This window comes from Notamacropus eugenii, chromosome 3 (genome assembly GCF_028372415.1).
Source record: "Notamacropus eugenii isolate mMacEug1 chromosome 3, mMacEug1.pri_v2, whole genome shotgun sequence".
NCBI lineage: Eukaryota > Metazoa > Chordata > Mammalia > Diprotodontia > Macropodidae > Notamacropus > Notamacropus eugenii.
The window spans coordinates 297,952,591-297,977,044 of record NC_092874.1 but is presented as its reverse complement, the minus strand read 5'-3'; the positions used below and the strand labels follow the sequence as shown (position 1 = coordinate 297,977,044).

Sequence of the window (24,454 nt, the reverse complement as noted above, 5' to 3'; positions counted from 1 at the left end):
GCAGCGCTTCACCAGGGAAGCCACCTGCAAGAAGATGTCACGGCCAGCTCAGGCACAAAGCTGGCAGGCTTGGCCCTGGTGAGCAGCCACCCTCAGCGTCTGGGAGACACTTCAGAAACTCTTTAGGAAAGCGCCTCTCTGTCCCAGTGCAGCCAGCTTTCCTTTTGGAGGAATCCATCCCTCCCCTTCAACGTCTCCCCCATCAGGCTCTTCTCAGGGGGTCCCAGAAAATCACACCTAGTCAGTCAGTAAGCACAGCTTCTCATTACTTTTTGCTTCTTCCAGGAATTTCTAGCACTTCTAGAGTGAGATTTTGATGATGTCTCGACGCAGTCAGCGCCTGAGCCATCGTTACCATGTTGATGATGATGGAGGCAGCAGCAGCAGCAGCAGTGGAGGAAGTTCCCTGGTGGCTGGTCAGCACACTGCCTTCAAGGACAGTCCCTTAAGGTAAGCCACTCCACAGCGACCCTAGGTCATCTTCCAGATCACAACCACTCAGGGCAGCCAAGGGCCTGGCCAGCTTCCATGTGCACCTTTCTTTCCTGCCCCCATCTTTGGTGGAAACATCACTCTAGTGCTTTCTTTCCCCACAAATGCGAGAATTTCCTGTCCCCAGCACCGTCTCTTCCCCTTCTACCCCAACCTGGGCTGCTGCTGCCTTCACTCTCTGAGAACAGGAACTAGGGAGGGGTGACTTTGAGCATTGAGAGGGCCAGAAACTGAGGCTTAAAGCTGGGCAGGGAACAACCATCATGTGGCCCAGTACCCACGGTTTCTGGGGTGAGCTGCAGGGCCTAGCAAGAGCATAGGAAGCCATGGGGGTGATGGACCTGTGGGGGAGGAGACAGGTTCAGGTGGCTTTAGCTCCTCTTGTACCTCATCATGGTGGTTCCATTTGGAAAGAGGCCCTGCCTGGCCCATGGGAGCTGGGGATTTGTTCCAATGTTATAAAGGATTCATCTGTTGAAGGAATAAGAACAGAAGAGGGCTTTGGGGATCATTTCTTTTCATCCTAGAAGCTCCTTGAAAGTCTCTTCCTCCTCCAGGCCTTTCTCCCCCTGTTTTTCTCCTGCTTCATCTCCTTCACCCTCTTTCCTTTGCTCTTCATGCTTGGCGCCCCCCAGGACTCTGAAGAGGAAATCTGGCAGTGTGAAACGCCTCTCACCAGCCCCTCACCTGGGCCCTGCTTCCAATCCTCACACTACCTACTACAGTGAATCAGTGGTCAGCGAGTCCTACGTCAGGGGCCCCCGGGTCGCCTCGGTGGACAAAAGCTCCATCCTACAAGATCAGCTGAACAGCGATGTCTACTGGAGTGAACGTGGTGAGCTCTGGCCAGAGCTTGACAAACCCGAGGGCTTGGGCTGGGGAGAAGGAAGGGAGCTCCTCCCTGTCTTCTAAAGATTCCTAAGGAGGCTAGTGTCTGTTGGGAGTTACCTTACTCCTCCAGGTTGGCTCATCTCCCTGGATCCTCCCAGGTGGGAGATCCTTCCATTCTCCTGAAGCCCCTCAGTCCCACAGATGGCACTTTTCCAGATCTGGGTGACAATAACCGTGCCTCCTAAGGCAGAAGGCCACCTGGTTTTGTGCAGCCAATGAGCTAAAAATCATCTTTACATGTTTCAGTAAAGTTCCATTACACTTAAAAACATAAAAAGTGTTCTTACCTCATACAGAAATAGGAAGGGGGCCGGATTTTGCCCTTGTGCAGAACTCCATTCCTGCCCTAAACCACATGGGGGGGGCTTCTGGGTTCAGACCCCCAAAGGGGTGGGAAGTCTGAATTCTGAAAAGTTCTGCCAGGTGTTCCACCTCTGGCAGCTGCTGTTGCTGGAAGCCTGAAGCTCCCTGCTTATCAGGCACCTCCATGCTCTGTGCAGGTGGGGACTTGGTGAGGAGGAGGAGAGGCCTGGGAGGTGCTGAGAAGAGTAAGATCAATGGACTGAATGAGGGCAAAGTCACCTATGATATCTATGGATCTTCCTCAGGATACTCCTCGGAGGATGACTCTGCAGGTAGGCAGCACTTCCTGCCTACTGGAACTCCATCCCCTGGACGCTGCCCCGTGTACTTTGAAGGGTGCCCCATCCAGGGGGGATGGGGAGAACATAGATTTCAGATAAAAGGATAGAGAACTCTGCAGTCTGGCTCCAGGTGGGGGTTTGGAGGTTGGGAGGGCCCAAGCCTCAGCATGGTAATGGGGATGCCTGAGGCCCACTTGTGTCTCCTTCTGGGTGGCTCCTCATGTCTTCACTTTCCTGCAGGGCACACACTTATGGACCAGCCTGGCTCAGCATCCTCATTAAGGAATGCTGCCTCCCAAGTTGGCGCTTTCTTGTGGGTGGCCATCACTTTTCCAGGTGGGTTCTGGGAGTGGGTGGGCACACTGCCCAGGGCAGTCCCTGCTGTGGGCCCATAAGAGCTTCCTCATTCCTACGCTGGGGCACACCAGGCCTGGGTGCTAACCCTAGGACAGTGTGTGGAGACAGGCTTTTATGGCAGGATCCCCAGGCACAGCTAGAAAGCCTTGGGAGATTCAAGGAGCAGCTGCAGAGTGGGCAGGCTGGGAGCAAGCTAACTCTGGGATAAGAGGGCGAAGCCTTTGAACCCCTCTGCTGGGACTTTTACAGGTTGGCTCTTTGGCCTGTTCTACTGGTGGCTGGGCACTACCTGCTACCGCCTGACCACAGCTGCCTCCCTGCTGGACGTCTTTGTCTTAACCAGGTCAGTGAGGCCTCCCTGGGCTCTGCCAGAACCAAAGAACCCATGCTTGAAAAAGCTTCACCACCCTTGAGCTCAGTTCAGCTTTTGAGACTTTTGTGCCATGAATCTTATGACAGAAGGTCAGGTCAGGGTCAGGGGTGTGCTGGAATCAGCTGGAACCAGCTTGAACCTGCTCCTGAGTGTCAGCTACCAGTCAGGGCTCCTCTGGGTATCTAGACTGAAGAAGAAGATGGGACAAGTTGTGTGTGCCTTCACCTCCTTCAGAACTGCTTGTTAACCCTTCCCCAGCACATGCCAATCCCCATGAGCACAGGTGCTGCTCTATTCCTGAGTATCTTGGAGGAGCTGTCCCCTCAGTAGTTCCTGCCTCTCATCTCCACTGACTCTGGTGGCTTCACCTTGGCCAGTTGGAAAGTCCTGAGCTCCCAGGGGTTGTAGTCTCTTCCCAGTCCTTCGGGTAGCCAGGCCATCCTTACAGTTTCTCTGTGGGGGGTCATGTCCAGGTTTCCAGGCAGCCTCCAGGGCTGTGTCCAGGAGCCTGTAGAGCAGGGGTAGGGAACCTGCGCTCTCCAGGCCACATGTAGCCTTCTAGGTCCTGGGGTGCAACCTTTGGACTGAGGCCAAGTTTTACAGAACAAATCCTTTTCTTAAGGAGATTTGTTCTTGGAAGTCTAGATTCAGTCAAAGGGCCACCCTTGAGGACCTCAAGTGCCACATGTGATCTCCAGGCTGCAGGTTCCCTATCTAGCTCTGGATTCTTGGGGCCACAGGCTAGGCCCAGGGAGACTAGCCAACCTTGTCAGGGCTTACTCCTTCCAAGTCCCAATTTGACAAGCACTGAAATGATTTAGCCAAAAGAAGCCTGCCCAATTCACTAGCATATAAGCACATTCCTGAGAGCCCTGGGAGGGAGATGCCTTCCACCAGCCCTGTCACCTTTCATAACAACATTCACACATTTGACCAAGGTCAAATTTTCTCCTTCCACTTGACCTCGAGGGCTGTCCATAAAAGCCCAGAGCTCCCCATCGTAGCTGTCCCAGGGGAGGGTCGCACAGGAATCTGGTGGGGAAGACCAGGCACTAATGTCTCCTCCTTCATCCCCATGAAATCCAGGAGCTTTTCAACTCTGAAGAAGTTGTTTCTGCTTCTCTTGATGCTGTTGCTTCTGGCTTCGCTGGCTTACGGTGAGCCTTGCTGAGTCCCCAGGGCACCCTGCCAGCCCAGACAGACAAGGGCTTGGGGGCAGGGCTGCTGAACGCAAGTCTGGAAGACAGAGCTTTGAAGGGGAGCCTTTAGCCTTTAGGGGAAAAGGGACCCAGGCCTTGTATGGGAAAGTTCTTGTGCCTGAAATGGGATAGACGGCCTGTGTCTCCTCCTCTTGATCCAATCCCACAAGCCTTTCTTGTGCATCTTCTGTATGCAGGCCTCCCAGACTCATGCTGCATGCCTACTATGACAGTGCTGGCTTTACATGGGTGTTTGATCTGCCCCCTCAGTGGTCACTGTCAAGGCACTTGAGGGTGGGGGAACTGGTAGAAGAGCTGAGTCCACAATGAATGGGTTAGCTGGGCAGGACACAGCCAATGCCAGCTCTGGAGGCCTTTGCCCCTTCTCACTGGGGAGAATGGACAGGGTGGTCCTCCCTGGATGGTCCCAAAAGAGCTGTACTCTGTTCAGGAACCATGACATCACTTACCCCCTACTATGAGATGAAGCCCAGCTTGGGAATGGTGACACCACAAGCTGTCAGTTACCAGGACCTCTATTCAGCTGGCATCTCCTGAAAGCACTCTGATCCTCCAGAAGAGACAGGGCTGTATGTGGACCAGGCTTGGGACCAGGAGGCAGGACTTCTCCATGTCCTCTCCCCAGCTGCTTCTTGTCCCTCATTTTTCTCATAATCCAAAAGTGTGTAATGACTCCTGAAAGGATCATGAGAGATGCCTTTCCTGAAGGGTCTTGCCTTCCAGATCATGGGGCCCATAATGCATGCACCTTCCTTGGGCCAGGGTCTGAGCCCATGTGGATGTGACACTGCCAGACACAGTCCAGGTGTAGGTCCTCATCCTGGACATGTTTCCCTTCTGGTGCCTCAGCCTCTGCCTTCATTAGCCTTTCCTCCCATGTGCTAGGTGCTTGGTATTTTTACCCCTATGGACTACAGACATTCCACCCTGCTATGCTGTCCTGGTGGGCAGCAAAGGGCAGCAACAGGAGAGAGGAGGTGTGGGAAGCAGGAGAATCCACCCCATATTTCCAGGTGAGTGCCTGGGTGAGTGCCAGGAACACTTTGTGCAGGACAGGCAGACAGTCTGCTCACAACCAAGTCTGTTCCAATCAACCCCAGAATCACTCAGTCCACTACCATTTCTTAAGTGTGGCCTACTGTGTGTCAGGCACTGTGCTAAGGGATGGGAATTCAAAGAAAGAATTCAAACCCAAACAAACAAGCCCACAGTCCCTGCCCTGAAGGAGTCCCCGAGTCATGAGGAAACAACTAGGTACAATGGAGATCTACCAGGACAGATGGGAGTGAAGCAGTAGAGGGAGTTGGCTATGCTGTTTCTTCTATGGCAGCCATACAGACTATTACCATACCATCTTTGAAGACAGTTCTGGCCTGGCAGGATCTTCCAGGTGGTGTCCTCTCCTAGCGCTGTCTTTGAAACAGCTCTGCAGCACTATGAGGCATCAGAGGAGGGGGAAGCAGGATTAGCCAGAGGAAGCTGCTTTTGTTTCCATTTTGTAATGAACAAAAGTCTGTTTTATTTCCCTTCTCCCTCTCCCACCCATTCAGAAAAATGAAAAGCAAACCACTTGTAACAAATGTGCAGAGTTAAGCAAACCAGTCCCTTTTTGGCCATGTCTAAAAGATCTATGTCTCCTTCTGCCTCCTGAGGCCATCTCTCTGTCAGAAGTTGGGTCATTTTCCAGAAAAGTACTTGGTCACTGCATCGATCAGAGTTCTAAAGTCTTTCAAAGTTGCTTCTTTGTGGTTCTTCTCACTCTGCTCTGCACCAGTTCATACAAAGTCTTCTCAGGTTTCTCTCAATACCACCTATTTCATTGTTTCTTAGAGCACGGTTGTATTCAATCCTTACACCATAATTTATTCAGCTCTTGCCCAGTTCGGGGGCAAGCCAGTAGTTTCCATTTCTTTGTCTTTGCTGTTTGGGTGCCAAGTGTGTGTCATGCAGAAGATAGGTCATTCATCTCAGTGGTGACAGTCTCTTCTTAATGGTCTGTGCTGTGGGGCAAGAGATGAGAATATAAATCCAGGCTATAATGAAGCCTTCATTTAGTAACCTCGATTTATCCATGGATTTCCATCTCCAAACTCATCAATCTTTGCACCAGGGCCACTCACAAGCAGCATTAGGAGACTCTCTCACCTTGGATATGCAGATCCCTGGGGAGCCAGGGTCAGAAAACCTGGGCTCAAGTTTGAGCTTTGCCACTTGCTAGCTTTGGGACCTGGGGCAGTTCAATGCCAACCTCTCAAGACTCAGCCTCCCGCGTTCCCCCGCTGCCTTCAACTGAAATCATAGTTGCCTCCCCCAAAAGGCCTTCCCTAACACCTTGTCACACAGTGAAGTGATTCTGGAGGGGGGGGGGTCTCCAGAAATTGGTAGCAGAGCCCAGACTATCAGAGTTGATCAAGCTGGGAAGACTTGAAGGCTGTGTGCAGATCCTGGTGTCTGCCCACCAGAAGCTTGGCCACCAGGTGATTGGATTTGGGGAGTCATGATGACTTGGGAAGCAGATAAAAAGACCAAACAACCTTTGCCTTCTGCAGCCACCTTCTGTTTGTGGACAGAGGTCAGGGGACCTCAGAGAAGGAGAAAGAGTACTTGGTCTCCCTCAGTCCTCACACAGTCCAACCACAGTCTAAGTGGTTGACATTATTCCAGTGTAATCTGAGGGGTGACATGGAGTGGTGGGATAAAGGACATGGCTCTAGAAACAGCAACAGATGAGGTGCTGGATGTCAGATGCACAATGAGGTCCACGATTTTGGACACAGCCAGTGTCAGAATTTGATTTGTCTGACTTCTCATGTCAGCTGCAAGGAGTTTTTTTTTTCAGATGTGGGGGGGAAAACAATCAGTGGAATGATCACTCACAGGCAGAAGAATTTGGAGGAGGCAAATCAGCCTCAAGGATTAGATTTCATCACATTTTTAAAGGCAACTAAAAAACCCCATAGTTGCTATTCCAAATGAGCATAAGGCAACAGAGGGCAAAGGAAGTCCAGGAGGAAGCTGAGAAGATCATTTTGTCCTTGTGACCCCAACACTCGGCATAGCCTGTTACACTTAGTGGGAGTGTATCAGTGTTTGTTGGCTGTCCTTGTACTAAGTCCACAAAACAACGTGCAAGGGAAGAAGACACAACTATTATTTGTCAGTAAGAAAGTCCCCAGGCACAGGATACATGATCAGCACCAAAAGATGTCACAACGAAACCAAAGGACCATCTTCACGGAATGAGAAATGCTGGTTACACGAATCATTTCAGCATCAAGGACCAGATCAGTGACTGGGCCCCACAAAGGTCAAAATCGAGCAAGTTAGAAGAAAGGGGGACAAAAGGGGAAAAAACATACCGTACAGCTCCAACAGCTCCAGTCCTTCCTCTTCAGATGTGTCAACCACTCAGGCACGGCAAAAGGAACACTGACTCATAGCATCGTTTCCTAAGGATGTTTGACTGCTGCCCCAAAACATCACATTCCAGTGAGAAGGCCAGCAATCCTAGAGGCTGCCTCCGTCAGAGACCAGCGGCTCTTGTCAAGCAAAGAAACCAAAGGCAACACTGGATCTGAAAATAGGCCACTGGCGCAAGAGAAGAAGAGGGTGGTGACTAAAGGATACAAACAGTGGACCCGTGAAACGAAAACATCAGGAAGGGCCCTCAGCCTCCCTCTTCAGCTCAGTCCTGAGAGTGGAGGCCCCCAAATTCTTGAGGCAGCTCCTTCCCCTCTCAGTGACTCACCTTGTTAGGAAGCTGTTCCTGCCTCTGAAATGTGCCACAACTTCTACCTTGCCAGGACAAGCAAAGCAACTCTAACCCTGTCCATGTCCACAAAGTCTGAAAACCATTTTCATGTCTCCTCATCGTGTTGTGTGTTTCCAAAAGTTTTCTTGATATCATTGGTTTTTACTTAACCTACCTTTCCCAGTGTGTCTTCTCAGAAAGAGAAGCAGGGAATTTGGAAAAACCCTGCAAAGCTTGTGTGATCTACTAGTGAAAATCATTTTGAATTAGGTACATCTTTACACACACACACACACACACACACACACACACACACACACACAAACGCACACATCCCACTGACTTTGAAGACTTGTCTCTAGCTTTTGCTTTCATGTGACCCACCTTGCTCAGTGTATCCTTCCCATTTTGCCCTCCCACAGAGCCAGCCCTAAGCAAAAGAATAAACCAAAAAGGGGAAGAAAAGTTCAGACAGCAGGCGAGCCCAGCATTAGATGCAGGTTCCCTGCCAGTATTTCCCACCCTAGCCAGGACGGGAAGGGAAGAAGATCCTCATGGGTCATCTCTGTTCTTTCCATTTCCATGGTTGTCTGTGGTGCTTGTTTTCTTGTTCTCCTCATTCATTTATTCCACTTTTCCCCAGTTCATGTAAGTCTTCTAATTAAGCAGAGTTGTGGCTTCGTACAGCATAGTCATATTTCCTTGTATCCATAAGCCACTCCTCTGTCAATGAGTTCTTTGCTACCAAAGAACTTTCTTAGTGGTTCAATTGGTATGGCACTGAATAAGTTAATTTAGGTAGTTTTATCATTTTTATGCTACTGGCTTGACCTACCCACGAGGAGTGAGTACATCTCCAACTGTTGAGATCTCTACGTATGAAGAATGTTTTGTAATTGTGTTCATATAGTTCCTGTGTGTGTCTTGGCAGGCAAACTCTCAGGTTGTATACAGTATACAATTGTATACAGTTATTTTCAATGGAATTTCTCTTTCTATCTCTTCCTGCTGGATTTTCTTGATTAATGTATAGAAATGCTGATGGTTTTGATGGGCTTCCAACTTTCTTTAAGTAATTGTTTGAACTGGTTTTGTTTTAAACTGGTTTTTTAGATGACTCTCTAGGGTTCTCTTGGTAAACCATTGTATCATCTACCAAAAGAGATAGTTTTGGTTCCTCATTGCAGTTTTTTCCCTTCAGTTTCTTTTCTGCCTTATTGCTATATCTAGCAGTTGCTGTAACTGGTACAACACTGAATAGCAATGGTTGGCAATGGACTTTCTTCCTTTACCGTGATCTTACTGGGAAGGCTTATCCCCATTACATATCATGCTTGCTCTTGGTTTTAGTTAGATAATACTTATTTTAAAGAAGACTCCATTTATTCCTGTGCTTTCTAGTGTTTTTCAACAGGGATGAGGCATTTTGTCAAAAGCTTTGTCTGCACCTGTTGAAATCATATAAATTTGTTGTTTATGTTATTGATATAATCAGTTACATTTATAGTTTTCCTAATAATTGACCCAGGCCCAACTTCTTGGTATCAATCCAGCTTGGTCACAGTGTCACAATATATCTTTGTGATATATTCCTGTAATCTCCTTTCTTAGCATTTAATATTTTTCATCAATATTCATTAATGAAATTGATCTATAGTTCCCTTTCTTGGGGAGACGTGACTCTCCTTGGTTTGGGTATCAAGATTATATTTTTGTCATAGAAAGAATTTGATAAGATTCTATCTTTACCTGTTTTTCAAATCGTTTATTTAGTGTTGGAATTGATTACTTTTTAATCATTTGGAAAAATTTGATTTAGTCCTGGGGTTTTTTCTTAGAGAGATCATTTATAGCTTGTTTCGTTCCTTTTTCTAAGATGGGGTTATTTAAGGGCTCTGTTAAACAGGACTATTTATATTTGTAAAATTCATTTCATTTAGATTTTCATTTTTATTATTGGCATGTAGTTGGGCAACAAAGCTCCTAGTAATTACTTTTATTTTCTCTTCATAGATTGTAAATTCACTGTTTTCATTTTCTGATGTAATAATTTGGTTTTCTTTTGTAAAAATTAAATTAGCCAAGGATTTATCTATTTAATTGTTTTTCTCAAAGCTTATAGTTTTATTTATTAGTTCATTGGGGTTTTGTTCTTTCAATTTCGTTCATCTTTCTATCGATTCAAGATTTTAATTTTGGTGTTTAATTGGGAAGGGATTAATCTGTTGGTTTTCTAAATATTTTAGTTGCATGTCTAATTCTTTAATCTGTTTCTTTGTCTCTTTGATTGATGTAAGCATTTGAAAATATACATTTCCCTCTAAGTCCTGCATTGACTGCATCCCCAAAATTTAGTTATGTCATTGTCACCATGAAATTGTTAACCATTTCTATGATTTGTTCTTTGACTCATCCATTCTTTAGGATCCATTCTGTAAGATCCATTCTTTTTCTCCAACTCCTCTATTTGTGTATCTTTCTGTTTCAAGCATATTTCTTGTAAATAACATATTGTTGGATTCTGGTTTCTAATCCATTCAACTGTATTCTTCCATTTTATGAGTGAGTTCATCCCATTCCCATTCACAGTTGTGTTCATTAAATGTATATTTTTTTCCATGCTATTCTTTTACACTCATCCTTTTGTTTTTTACTCTGTCCCTTCTTCAGTAGTCTTTTGTTTCTGACCTTTGCCTCCCTTAATCTATCCCGTCATTCTTCCCTCCCCCTCACCTTTCTCTTAGACGCTTTTCCTCCTACTTCTCCTTGCGTAAAATGAATCTCTCCATCTCATTGTGTGTGTATGTGTATTCTTCCCTCTTTCAACCAGTTCAGATGAGAATAAGGTTCGTGTTGCCTGTTCCCCTCTTCTGTCCCTCCCATTGTATAAACTCTTTCTAGTGCACCCCATTTATGAGATAACTTTCCCCATTCTTTCTCTCCTTCCCCACAACCTTCCAGTGCATTTCTCTTCTCCACCCTTCCATTCTTTTGAGATCCTCACAACATAATACAGTCATTCAGGTCGCTATCTATTTAGACTGCTTCTAGGACCCGTGGTGATCACAAAATTCTGAAGTGGTTACATGTATCATCTTGCCACACAAGGGATCTAAACAATTTGCCCTTTTTTAGTGACTTGTGATTTCTCACTCATGTTCACCTTATTATTCTTCTCCTGAGTTCTGTGTTTGAATGTCAAATTTTCTATTCTGTTCTGGTCTTTTCATCAGGAATGCTTGAAAGTTCTCTATTTCACGAAGGGTCCTTATTCCCCTGTAGGACGATACACAGTTTTGCTGGGTAGTTTAATCTTATTGTGGGCTCTAATCCTAGATCTTTTCCACTCCAGAATATGATATCCCAAGCCCTGTACTCCTTTAATGTGGAAGCTTCTAAATCTCATGTGTCCTGACAGTACTGGATTATTTCTCTCTGGCTATTTGCAGAATTTTCTCCTTGACCTGGCAGTTCTGGATTTAGAACAGTTGCTGGGAGTTTTCATGTAGGGGTTTCTTTCAGGAAATGATTTGTGGTTTCAAGTTCTACTTTGCCCTCTGATTCTAACACATCTGGGCATTTTCCTTTGTAATATCTTAAAATATTATGTTGAGCTCCTTTTTTGTTCCTGGCTTTTGGATAGACAAATGACTCTCCAATTCTCTCTCCTCAATCCATTTCTAGGTCATTGGAGTTTTGTATGAGATCCTATACATTTTCTCTTGAATTGATTTTATTTTTTGTTGTTGTCTCCTAGAGTTATTAGCTTCTATTTGCTCAGTTCTAATTTTTAAGGAATTCAGTATTTTTGTGCCTCTTTTACTAATTATTCATTCTTTTCTCATATCTTTCTTGTACCGCTTTTTAAAAATTTTTCCTCTTCCACTCTTAAAATCACTTTTTGTTCATTTTTATCTCATTCTTTAACTCTTCTAGGAATTCTTGTTCAACTCTTATCCAATCTACCCTTTTTCTTGGAGGATTTGCTTAAAGATATCTTCAAGTCATTGGCTTCTTCTGTCTTTCTGTCTTGAGCCATAGTAGCCCTTTGTGGTCAGGTTCAGTTTTGTTTACTCATTCTTCCAGCCTATTTCTTGACTATGAACTTGATGTTGGCATTGGGCTCAGCTCACCTCTGGGCTTTCTTAGTTCAGTCCGCAAACTTTCAGTGCTTCCATAGTGGTGATATCTGTTCACTGCTATTCTTGTCTGAGTTGTGCAAGTTCCTGACTCAGGTTTAGGTCTTCTGGCTTGCGGGTGCTGGAGTTTCTGTAGAATGATATTGGACTCAGTCATTGTTAGCACACTTTGAGGTTCTGCAGGTTCAGAGGGACCGAACTTATTGAGTCTTCTTGCGTCTGGGTCTCCTACCCGAGGTATCCCACTGCAGGACTAAAAGTGAACATTGAGCCCCCAGCTGTGCTCTGGGGCTCAGGTCCAGAACCTCTTTGCAGAACCCCTTTCTTGATCAGTGCTCAGCTAGGGCCTCGCTCACTCATAACTGCTCCTCTCAGCCTAGAAGAGTCATTTGGCCCCCTTCATGCTCCCAGGATAGCCTGGGATCTGCTCCTGCTCAGGGATTCAGTTCTAGCCCTTTTACCATCCTTGGGCAATGAAATGCTTCCCACTGTCCTGGCTGCCATTATGTTGGGCTCCTGGCCAGCCCCCACCTCAGTGTCCACAGCTCTCTTATTTCTTAAGCTTCCCTGGGCTGGAGAAATGACGCACAGGGATGTTTTCTTGGCTTTCCTCATGAGAATGTGGTCTGGCACATTATCTAGATGGTTAGAGAGGAGGTGGGCTGGGCTCATCAAAAATGCCCACCCTCCCTCTGTTCTCTTGGTTCTGCCCCTGTGCTGTGTGGTTGGTGGGGAGGGGACCTTCTGCATGCTTAGCCTCCTTTGTACCTCTTGGGGAGGTCTCTGACCTGGCTTTTTGCCCTGAGCTCTCTCAGCTTCTTCGACATTTCGACCCTGGTGACCCTGGCCCTCCCTCATCACTCTCCTGGCTCACTGCCGCAGTGTCCTGAGTGGCCTCCCTGCCTCCAGTCTGTTCTGCACTCTGCTGTCAAAGGAACTTTCCTTAAGAACAGAGCAGACCAAGTGACTTCCCTCCTCAGTCAATGGCAGGGCCTCCCCTTTGCCCCCCAGAGGAAAACAGCCCCACCCTGTCTTTCCAGCCTTAGCCTCATTGGTCTTCTGTACTCCTTTCACACTCGGTGACCCTACCCAAATGGCTGCCCCCATGCTGAGAATTCATTCTGGTGCTCTTTCTTCCAGTCAGCCTGTCAACCCACATGTATTTATTAAGCACTTCCTCAGTGCCGGGTCCCGGCCTAGGGGACACAGGTACACAAAATGAAACCATTCCCATTGACCAGGAACTTCCATTCTCAGGCGGAGACCAACAATGCTTACGTTTTTGTAAATAGCGTAAGTGTGAAATGAAGAAATCTGCCGACAGCAGTTAAACGACCTGGTGGCTTTTAATGTCCTTGTCTCCTCCATTCAAATGGAAGTTCTTCGTACACAAGAAAGGTTTCCTTCTTGGTCCTTGTGTTCTCAGCACTCAGCCCCACCTCGGGCACACAGTGGTGCTTAACAAATGCCCAGTGCTCCTTGTTCCTCCTCCTAAGAGACTTTTCATCTTTGTGTGTTTTCCTCCTTGTTCCCAAGGCTGAACAGCATGTCCTGTCCAAGGTTCATGCCCTAGAAAGGCGGCTGGAAACTCTGGCTTCTGAATACTCTGCACGTTGGCAGAAGGAGGCCATCAGGCTGGAGTTGCTGGAGCTGCAGGGGGCCAGTGGGAATGGAGGTGGAAAAAGCCTGAGCCACGAGGATATTTCAACTCTCCTGGAGGGCCTGATGAGCCAATGGGAACCCACCCTGAAGAAGGACTTCCGTAGGGACACCACTGCCCACATCCAGGTGAGGAGAACGCTCTGCTAAGAAGACCAGGTCGGCAAGCCCAGCTAGTGGAAGGCATAGAGGTCTTGAGGTGAGGCAGCACTCTGGGCTTGGCAGGACCTGCCAAGTTCTCTGGGTCTTGTTGAACGCCTGTCTCCTTTTTTGTGGTCTCCAGGAAGCACTCACCACCCTCAGGGCAGAACATCGGCAAGATTTGGATAATGTTCTAAAGAAGATTTCTCAGGCATCCCAGGTAATCCAGAAGCTCTGACGCTTCTGGAGGCAGAGACACAGGGGATGGAGGGCGGGGGGGGGGATGGGGGGGGGGGGAGGGGGGCTTGGGGGGGAGAGGGGGCAGAGACGTCTTGGGGGAGGTCACTTGTAGCTGGAAATGTTGGTGCTGCTGTCAGTAGACCTAACACTTGCTTACAGGTTTCTGGCCAGATTCCATACTTGTATGGGAGCATATTCGATTGACTCATTGTCCCTGAGAGCTCCTGTCTGAGGACTCTGGATCCCCTTGTCTGAAGGATAAGCAGAGAGCTTACTGATCTAAAGCAACCTAAGCCTCCTCCTGTAGCTCCTTTCTGGAACCCCTTTCCTGTACTGAGCACATCCATGCATGAAGACTAGGGAGGGATAAGATTGTCAATGAGAAGACTGTAACTCAACAGCTGAGTTTGAAACTCTTTTCAGGGACTGAGAAGTGACCTCACCACTCTAGGGAAAGTGGTTCATGCCTAATCTCAGCTGAGTTGGGGTCTCTGTCAGATGCCTCCTCTTGGTGGGATGATAAGGGAGGAGTCCAGTCTTTGAAAGGTCTAGCCCAAACTCAAGGTCAAGATTTCTGGAGCCCAACAGTTTGCAGAGACTCAGATCCTCCTTAGCAGACAGAGGGTCCACCCAGAGGAGACAATGAGTCCCCAGAGTGTGGTTTGGTGTTTTCATCAGTCTCATTGTGCCATCATCTTCCTTACAGGAGCTGGAAAGCTGGGTGCTCCAGCTAAAATCTGAATGGCAGAGGTAAGGCCCCAAACTAACTGGCAAAGAGAAGAGGAGGGAAGGAAGGCTAGAAATCTAGACCAGAGAAAGCACCACTGAGATTCTCTGGGGGGGTGTCAGTAGAGCCAGAATACTTGGGTTAGCATGTCCATAGGATTAATCCCAGCTGGTAAGGACCTCAGAGAGCAGATGAGGGTCCTGAGGCCTGGGAGGGAAATGACTTGCCCAGGGTCACACAGGGAGTAAATGTCAGGGAAGACTTGCACCCAGATCTCTGGTTCTGTTCTTTCCCTTTGATAGTGGTTCTGCTTGACTCTATCCTGTGTCACTAGCCAGTGGCTGCCCTTCCCTTTTCCTTTTGTCACTGTCTAGTTTGGCCCAAGAAGCCCTCCAGGAAAACATATTAAAGGCTATGGGTCCACTGGAGGCCCAGCTGGCTGGCCTGAGACAGGAACTGGCAGCCCTGAGCCAGAGACAGGCTGCAGTGGCAGAGGAAGTAGACCTTTGGCCACAGAAGATGGCAGCCCTGCGCAGTGATGTGAGTCCTCCAGTCCACCACTTAGACCACATGTGCCCCTCTCTCCAAGGTGGGCTGCCTGAGCATCTGCCCAGGGAGACCCAACCCTCTAAGGTGTCCACTGGGGTCCAATGAGATCTTTTTTGGTAGACCTGAAAGCAGTGGAAAAATGCCAGTCACTTGGTTCACAACCGTCCCTTCCCTGGCACCAGGAAGACATGCATAGGCTCTGAGCTCTCAGAGTCTTTCTAGACACCCCCTCCCCAGGTCCCCTGTCCCGGCCCTCTTTCTTCCTTACCTCTACTGTTTTGTGGATGGTCTCTGGTGGTTTCTAGGTGGAGTCTCAGTTCCCAGCCTGGATCAGTCAGTACCTTCTTCGAGACAAGGGCGCTAAGGCTGGGCTTCTTCAGCTGGAGGAGGTACAGGCCCAACTTCGGGACCTGGAGCACAGAATCCTCACTCAGGTGGCAGAAGGGCAGGTCAAATCTGCCAGTGAAGCTGCTGCCAGCCTGAGGCTGACCCTTCACAAGGAAGGAGTGACTGGGGTCACAGAGGAGGTGAGGCCTGCCCCATTCCCTGTCTGCCTGTCGGAGGTCATGGGTTTGCCCTGAGAGGAGCCTCCAGGGAAGGAAGGGGAAGCCCTGGCAGAGCAGGTAGCACACGTGGCCCTCTGGTGAAAGGGCTGGGCCAGTTCTGCAGGCAGCTAGGCCCATGAGTCCATCCATGCCTGTCTTTTAGGATGTGCACCAGATTGTGAATGAGGCCCTGAAGAGATACAGTGAAGACCGCATTGGGCTAGTGGATTATGCCCTGGAGTCCTCAGGTAGGTAGCCTGTAGAAAGCCAGAGGGCTGGGGACATGATGGTTGCCCATTAAGGGACAGCAGGAATTAAAAACTCATGATGCCCCTTATGGGACGGGGCAGTTGAAGGGCTGATGCCCTGGCAGTGACCCCTCATCTTCAGGACTACCTCTGTGTCCTGCCAGCCCTCAGCTGCCCCCACCTCACTTCTCTCCCTCTTGTTCTTTCAGGGGCCAGCATCATCAGTAGCCGCTGCTCAGAGACCTATGATACCAAGACGGCCCTTCTCAGTCTGTTTGGCATCCCCTTGTGGTACTATTTCCAGTCCCCAAGAGCCATCCTCCAGGTATGACAGAACAAAGGGCCCCCAGCTTGGCTCTCTGCCATCTCCCACCTTCTGTGGGGGCTGGGCTCTCAAGGTGGGAGGATTACACAATGGAAATCTATTCCATTGGCTGCCCACCTGACTTGTCACCTGACTTGTCTTCTGCCCACAGCCAGATGTTTACCCTGGCAACTGCTGGGCATTCCGGGGCCCCCAGGGCTTTGCTGTGGTTCGATTATCTGCCCGCATCCACCTCACTGCTGTCACCTTGGAGCATGTACCCAAAGCCCTGTCTCCCATCAGCAACATCCCTAGCGCCCCCAAGGATTTTGTCATCTTGGTGAGTATCTGAGCCTTGCAGCTCTCCATTCCCGTATGCCTGACAGCCATTTCTTAACAGCAGCATTGTGAGGTGAGGAATGGAAGGATGTGCCCATTTTACAGCTGGGATATTGAGGCTGGTCTCTGGACTCCACAACCAGCCCTTTCCCTGCTCCCCCTCTTCTTAGAGAGAAGCCAGAAGAGGACAGCTGACAGCAGTCAAGATTTCAATGCTGTCTCAGGGTCCTTTTATACAACTCCTTTATACATGGGTGCCTCCATGGCCAGGTGTCCCATGGGGGAGCTGAGTGGGGATGATGAGCACCATTCCCTACAGTCACCTCCTTAGGGCAGAGTTGGAATGTCCTCATAAGGAGGATGTGGGTGAAAAAAGTGGAGCCAGAGGAGAAGAAGAAACGTGTAGGGGAACAGGATGCTTCAGGACCTAAATCCTGATAGATGAAGAAACTGAGGCACCTACAATTAAATTGTGTGTCCCAAGCCATTCAGCAGCTTAGGGGAAGAGGCAGAGAAGGAGGCCAGGGGCTTGGAGGGAAAAGGATCTGTCTACTGAGTTAGTGAGAGATGCTGGAAGGTGAGGGGACCAAAGAAGGAAACATCATGGTGGCTTTTGCTTTCTCCCCTTTACTCTCCCCAATGTATCCCCCCCTACACCCCCTTCCTCCTCCTCTTCCACCTCCTCCTCCACAACCTCCCCTTCCTTTGCCTCCCTGGATAGATCTGGATTCATGTCCTAACAGCATGACCTTTCCTCTAACCCCCTCCCATCCATCCATCCATCCATCCATCCATCCATCCATCCATCCATCCATCCCTTCCCTTTGCTTTTCCTTCTCTGTAGGGGCTAAATGAAGATTCACAGTCGGAAGGGGTGGCCCTCGGGCACTTTACCTATGATAATGCTGGGGAGTCCATTCAGACCTTCCACTTTCAGGTATGGAGGGCTGGCCCCACAGTGTCCCAGGGAGGCTGGTGCTCTTGAAGGCTAGATCACCAGCCATGGGGATGCTGTGGCTTTGCTAGGAGCTGCAGTTTGAGCCAGGACCCCATGGTTCTGATAGCAACCTGAGGGATAACATTCAGCCACTGAAGAAGGCCTGGGGGGGAAGGGCTCTGGGGTCAGGATGTCCACCAAGGGATCACGAGCCTTCCTGACCCCAGTCTCCTCTTCCCACAGGGCAATGACACAGCCCCATACCAGGTGGTCGAACTTCGGATCTTAAGCAACTGGGGTCACCCTGAGTACACCTGCATTTACCGCTTCCGGGTCCATGGGAAGCCTGCCAATTAGCCTCTCCCCCCCAGGGCCTTTCCCCTCTTTCCCCCTTCAGCCCCTCCCCTCCCCCAGCAAGCACTTCATCCCACTTTCTCGCCCTCTCCCACACTTCATCCCTTATGGCCACTGTGGCTTCTGGGAGAGATACAAGGTGGGAGCCTACCACCATGGAGCAGTTTGGCCCCACCCTGCCCTCTCTGATGGAGAGGAGATCACCAGCTCAGCTATTTGTTTCACTCCCCATCCTCTTGAGGGTCAGGTGGCCCAGCTCCCTACCAGGCCCTGCCTGCCCTCAGGAGGTGTATACACAGCTATGTATGATATGTTGAAGGTGTGAGTCAAGACATCATGAGGGCCTTATTATGCTCAGCAGCACTCAGAACCACAGCTTAGGCCACCTTAGCTTACCTTGCCCAAGAGTCTAGGTCAAAGAACTTGGTTTATTGAGGGCATGACAACTTGGGCAGTTCCAAAGGGCAGACTGGTAGACAGTCTGTCTTGGGCATGCCCCAGCAGGTGGCTAAAGCTCCCGTCCATGGTAGCATGCATAGTTCTCTTTACCATGGGGCATGATGGGGGCAGTCTTTGAAATCTGAAGTATCTGGGACTGGCCACAATTCCCTGGTGTTAAGTTTATTGGGATAGAGTTGGGGTTAGTTTTTTGGAGTTAAGGCTGGGATGGGAGGGGAAGGGCAAATTCTTTGGCCCTGCGGGCCGATTGTATTATGTATATAGATAGATCTTTATATTTATACATAGATCTCTTTGTTCTTTGTTATCAGACAGAAAAGCTACGGGCTTCATTTCCGGCTTCCTCCCCCTGGGGCCCAGGGTGATATTCACTCCAGCTCCAGCTTGGGGTGGGGGGCAGGCTGTCAGGCACGGATCCTCACAGTGACATTGCCATCCTTCCTGCCTTTTACTGTAGGAGGGAAGGCAGGCCTTCACACCACAGGGCTGGCCACTGGTCCCTGAAGCAAGCAGGGGCACTCACTCATCTGCAGGCTTTGGGGGTCACCAGCAGACAGTGGCAGGCTGACCCTAGCTGGCCCTCAACCCAGTTTGCTCCCTCTGCTTCTGTTCGCTTACCAGGAAGCTGGCGTCTGAGCAGCCCTGCATAGGAACCTACAGATGGGGTCTTAGTTCTTCCCCATCACAAAGGCTACTGTTTAATTCTTTACTTTGATTTTTTAATCAACAAATTCTAATTTATGCCTATGCAAATATAAATTTTCCCTGGGATCTGTGGCTTCTCCTTGTCCACCTGTTGCTCTTGAGGCCAACTTGGAGTAGTGGGGAAAAGAAGGTGGTATTCTGGTAGAAACTCCCTGGTTAAAGGGTGGCTTCCTTGCTGCTGAGTGAGGCCTGGGAGGGATTGTCCTGGGCATCGAGAGGGAGCTAAGCCCAGGCCTGGGCTGGGAGAAGCAAAGCTGGGTAAGGGAACCAGAGGAGGCTTTCTCATTTCTGCCTGCTCCTTTAAAGCTCACCCAAGGCCTCTCCTGGTCTTAATCCTCCCTCAGTGCGCCCAAATTGATGTTTTATACTTCCTTGTGTGTGTCTGCATATCCATACATAAACACACACCTATCCAGACAGACATTCCTCTGTGTGCCTGCTCCATCTTTCAGGAGCAGGACAGCTTTCTAAGGAAAAGAGCTTTGTGTCTGCCTTGGTCTCCCCCATAGCTAGCACAAGGCCTGCCACCCAGCAGACACTTTATCTGAGCATTGCTATTCACTTCAACTCAGGTGTAAAGAAAGAATATACTCTACAGCCTTCTCAACAAGGGGTCACCAGCATGCCTTTGACAGCCTCCAGCAAGGGTTAAACACGTCACAAACTGCCAGCCGTCCTCTTCCACTTTCAGACAGCTCAAGTTGTTGGGAAATTTGTCCTGAAATCAGGCTGAAATCTATCTTTGGGCATCTTCCACCCACTATTCCTCGTTCTTTCATCCTGGGTCAAGCAGAACACGCTAATCCCCCTTCCACATCACTTTTCAAATAGTAGCATTAGAGAGTGGCTACTGCGTGCCAGCCACTGTGCCGAGCACTTTACAAATATCTCCTTTGATCCACACAACAACCCTGTGAGGTAGGCACCATTTCTAGACCCATTTTGCAGATGAGGAAATGTAGGCACAGAGGTGAAATGACTTGTCCAGGGCCACACAGCTGGTAAGTATCTGAGGGAGAATTTGAACTTGGATCTTCCTGCTTCCAGGTGCAGAGTTCCATCTCCTGTGCCACCTGAAGACAGTTCTCATGGTCCTCTGACAGCTTCTCAAGGGCCTTACACCATGTTCTTGGAGCCCTTCATCATTCTGTTCACCCTTCTCTGAATGCACCTCACCTTGGTCATTTCTTTCCCACACTGTGATGCTCAGGCCTGAACACTGCCCTCTAGCTGTGGTCTCCTCAGGACAGACTTGGGCTGACCTATTACTGACCCCCCTTCCTAGATCGTAGGCCTCTCCATGCCCCTCAGGAAGGCACTGGTCATTCCAACCATCAAGTTTAACTAGTGATTCACACAGACACTGCTATCCCCTAAAATCCCCAAATCCTTTAACAGGAGCCATGGCTGCATCACCCTCCCCCACTCATTGGTTTTTCTTTTCTAATTCTTGTTGAGGACTCTGCTTTTACCTCCACTGGATATTTTCATTTGGATAGAATCCTAAATTTTAGCTAGCTGAAACCTCCTCCATCCTATCAGTCATGTGACATCTCCACCCCTCCCTCCCAGCTCTAGCATTGGCACATTTGGACAAGCACACCTTGTGCTATTTCACTGAAGTCGTTGATAAAAATGCTGAACAAGCACGGAGAAAAGGGGAGATCCCTGGGGCAATCAGGACAATTCCCCTGAGACCTCCCAGGGAGCTGGCATCAGCTCATTAGCCAGCACTCGACAGGTAGGGCAATGTAACCCGTTAACCCTTTCCAAATCCACCTGTCATCTGAGATTCAGACTTTGCTAAAATCTGACTGCACTTTGCAGAATTGCTCTGATCCAAGCAAAGACTAGCAGCTCATCAGGCACCATTTTACAAGGGATCTGGGATCTTGGCAGCGTAGGCAGGAAATGCACATTTTTATCCTGTGCAGTTCTGCCCTCCTGTCACGAAAACAAACTGCTTCGTGGACCAAAGGAGAGATAGTGCTCAGAGTCTGAAAAAGTGCTTGTTCAACTGAGGTTGGAAATGGCTTTCTTGATGGAGCAGTTCCCACCTGCTTGATGAACTCATGCACCTTATATAAAGCAGTGAACAGGAAGGGAGAGTTCAGGATTCTCTGTCCAGAGTCACTTGCCCATAATGTCTCATTGAGGCACAAAGCACAAATGGGGCAAGAACATAAAATCAGGGTTACCTAAGGGACATTTAGAATAGGCTGGAGCTCACCTTGAGATGGGAGAGAAGGGAGAGTGAGGTTAATAAACCTTTGCCTCTATGCTTCTAACTTAAGGGGGGAGTGGTGGGGGGGAAGAGTTTAAAAAGGAAAGTAAGTTAATCTGGGTCCTACAATTACCTAAAGGTAACCTGTCCAATCCAGTAGGCAGAGATGCAGAGATTTTACAGAGCTCTAGGGAGCCCAGCCTCTTAACAGGCATGACCTGGATGAAGATCCCGACCAGGAGACTGAGAAAGGGCAGTCAAACACGAAGGAAGAAAAACAGGTGAGGTTGGACTCATGAAAACCTGGAGAGAAAAGAGTGGGAAGGAGAAGAAGACCCTGGATTCAATCCTGGGTCCGTTACTCTTCTCTCTTCATTCTACTTCACTCAGTGATCTCATCAGCTGCCATGGATTGAATCACCCTCTCCATGCTCATGATTTCTCAAATCTACCTATTCTGCCTAAAACCCTGTGCTGACCTCCAGTCTTTCATCTCTCGTTGCTTTGTTGATGCCACAAATTGGATGTCGTGTAGACATTTTCAACTCAACATGTCCAAAACAGAACTCTTCATCTTCCCCCTATTCTTTCCCCTCCTACCTTCCCTATTACTGTAGAGGGCACCACCATCTTCCAGGCTCCTAACCTTGGCATCATCTTCAAATCCTAACTTCTGTCCAAGGGATTGCCAAAGATTGTCCAATTTACCTCTGCAACATCTCTTGTGGATTTCAGCTTTGCAGCACCTCTCATCAGTTTCACCTCTCCAACATCCCTTGCAGATTTCACCCTTCAAAATCTCTCAGATTTCATCTTTGCAGCATCTCTGATCAGTTTTACCTCTCCAACATCTCTTGTCCATTTCAGCTTTGCAACATTTGTCATCAATTTCACCTCTCCAACATCTCTTGTCCATTTCAGCTTTGCAGCACCTCTCATCAATTTCACCTCTCCAATATCTCTCACAGATTTCATCTTTACAGCATCTCTCATCGGTTTCACCTCTCCAATATGTCATGCAGATTTCACCCTTCAACATCTCTTGCAGATTTCACCTTGGCACCATCTCTCCTCAGGCTCACCTCTGCAGCATCTTTCAAAAACAGAACTTTCTTCTCTGATGCTGCCCCTACCCTAGTCCAGGCCTCATCTCCTGTGCACTGTTGTTTTCTTATGACTCACCATTTATTTTATTTGTACAAAGTAGTGAAGAATCATACCATGGCTGGGGGAAAATGATGTTTTAGGATTTAAACAAGTTCTTTCATTTTGAAACATCTCTTTTGAAGGCTTGGGACTAGTAATTTTAGCTCCAGCATCTTTGGGTTTGGACTCAGCAGGCTTCCCAGCCTTGGAATCACTGGGCTCTGTGTCCTTAGAATCAGACTTGGCTGCCGTGGGATCAGACTTGGTGACCTTGATGGCAGACTTGGTGACCTTAAGGTCAGTGCGCTTTGGAGCCTTAGAGTCAGGCTTCATGATCCTGAAGCCTGGACGTTTGGTGGCAACCCTAGGGCCTGGATGCTTAGTGGCCATCTTGTGGCCAGCATGCTGGGCACTCACCTCAGGGATCTTAGCCCTAAGAAGTTTGACCTCGAAGGCCTTGGTGGCTTCATGGCTTCTGCTTGGACCTTGGGAATTGTTTGGTTTTTTTGGTTTACATCTTCTTCAGCTCCTTCTTGTGTTTCTTGGCAAAGCATGTGTTTCTCAGAAACTTGGAGGTGACCCATCTCAGAGACATGTATCACCGTGACTTAGGTTTCCTGATGCCATTTCTGTGCCATTTTTGTGATTGGTTGTGGCTAGTATGGTTCTTAGACTTAGCCATCTTTACACAACAACCTTCACTAACAGGCATTCCACCCACTAGAAGAAGTCAAAGCTAGAGACAGGAAAGGTCATGCCTGCACTACTGCAGTATTTCCCGGTGGATGTGCCTCCCTCAAGTCTCTCCCTCCTCCTTCCAGTTGTCAAACTGATTTTCCTGAGGTGCAGGTCTATGCCACTCAACTCCTCAATAAACCTGTGACTCTCTATTGCCTCCAGGATCAAATACAGAATCCTCTCTGAACGAGAGTTCAAAACCCTCCCTAACCTAGCCCTCTCCTGCCTTTCCACTCGTCTCCCACTTCACTCCCCACTTCTTCAATCCAGTGACACTGGCCTCCTGACTCTTCCTTGCACATGACCGTCCATCTTCCATGCTGGGAATGTTGTCCCTCCTTTTCTCTGCTTCCCTAGCTCCCTTCAAGCACCAGTTAAAATCTTACCTTCTACAAGAAGCCTCCCCCAACTCGCCTTCATTCTGTCTTCTGCTGACTTTTTCCTCTTTTTCAGTACATTCTTTGTACTCATTTTTTGCACATTGTCTCTCTCATCAGATTGTGAGGCCCTTGAGGGCAGGCACCCTGTTTTTGTCTTTCTTTCTATTCCTACCTTTTAACACACCTGGTGCATGATAAGTATTTAATAAATATTTATTGACTGAATGATCCTATTAAAAGCTGCAGAGCGATGGATGGAGGATGAGGACTGAGAGAGGACTGAGAGAGGATCGGACAGTCAAGAAGTCACCAGTTTGGGTGGAATAATGATGTTGGAGGCCAGACTACAGAGGGTAAAGAGAGTGAAAGAAAGGAAGTGAATGTGCCTCTTGTAGACAATGTACCCAATCAATAAACATTCCTCAATCCAGCAGAGTACATCCAAATGTGGTCAATGGTAACCTCATTTCTTACACAAACACCAACACATCTGTTGCATTTTTAGTATTTTTGTTGTCTCCTTGGCAGTTTTGTTTTTGATATATACTCTCGGGGTGGTTCAATCTCACACCTAGATTGCTGGAAATTTAGCTTTTCCTTCCACAATTTTTCTCCGTTTTTATAAAGGCAGAGGGGATCTTTCTTCATGATCTTCCATCGCCCTAATTCAGGTTTTGGGAACGAGGTCATGTTCTAAACCTGTGTTGCCCTTGGTTGCCACATTTCTCTATTTGATAATGGGATCAGGTGGTGCTTGGCTAAATATTTTCTAGGATATTTTGACCTCCTCTAGGTGGCAATTGCTTTATGTTGATTCAATTTCTGCCCTTTCCTTCCTCTGTTTCCTACTTTTCACCACTTTTCACTTACTTGAGTGGGTCAAGTTGAAGCT

At 48.4% G+C, this 24,454-nt stretch overlaps 1 protein-coding gene across 1 annotated transcript; it reads left to right on the top strand.

Moving 5' to 3' along the window:
* Positions 1-319: 319 nt before the first annotated feature.
* LOC140532106 (SUN domain-containing protein 2-like) lies at positions 320-17,913 on the top strand. The gene is made up of 17 exons (XM_072650651.1): positions 320-450; positions 1,128-1,327; positions 1,884-2,018; positions 2,268-2,363; positions 2,634-2,727; positions 4,154-4,250; positions 4,895-4,990; positions 13,404-13,655; positions 13,810-13,887; positions 14,614-14,657; positions 15,009-15,174; positions 15,489-15,710; positions 15,892-15,976; positions 16,186-16,301; positions 16,453-16,620; positions 17,464-17,556; positions 17,800-17,913. Exons 1-17 carry the CDS (start codon positions 320-322, stop codon positions 17,911-17,913), a joined length of 2,187 nt encoding a protein of 728 aa, XP_072506752.1.
* The last annotated feature ends 6,541 nt before the right edge of the window (positions 17,914-24,454 follow it).

Excerpts from the sequence above, each read along its gene's own strand:
- LOC140532106 (XM_072650651.1), top strand. The coding sequence starts at position 320 with ATGTCTCGACGCAGTCAGCGCCTGAGCCATCGTTACCATGTTGATGAT. Across the intron at positions 2,728-4,153 it reads GACGTCTTTGTCTTAACCAG|GCCTCCCAGACTCATGCTGC; the intron begins GTCAGTGAGGCC and ends TTCTGTATGCAG. Across the intron at positions 13,888-14,613 it reads AGATTTCTCAGGCATCCCAG|GAGCTGGAAAGCTGGGTGCT; the intron begins GTAATCCAGAAG and ends TCTTCCTTACAG.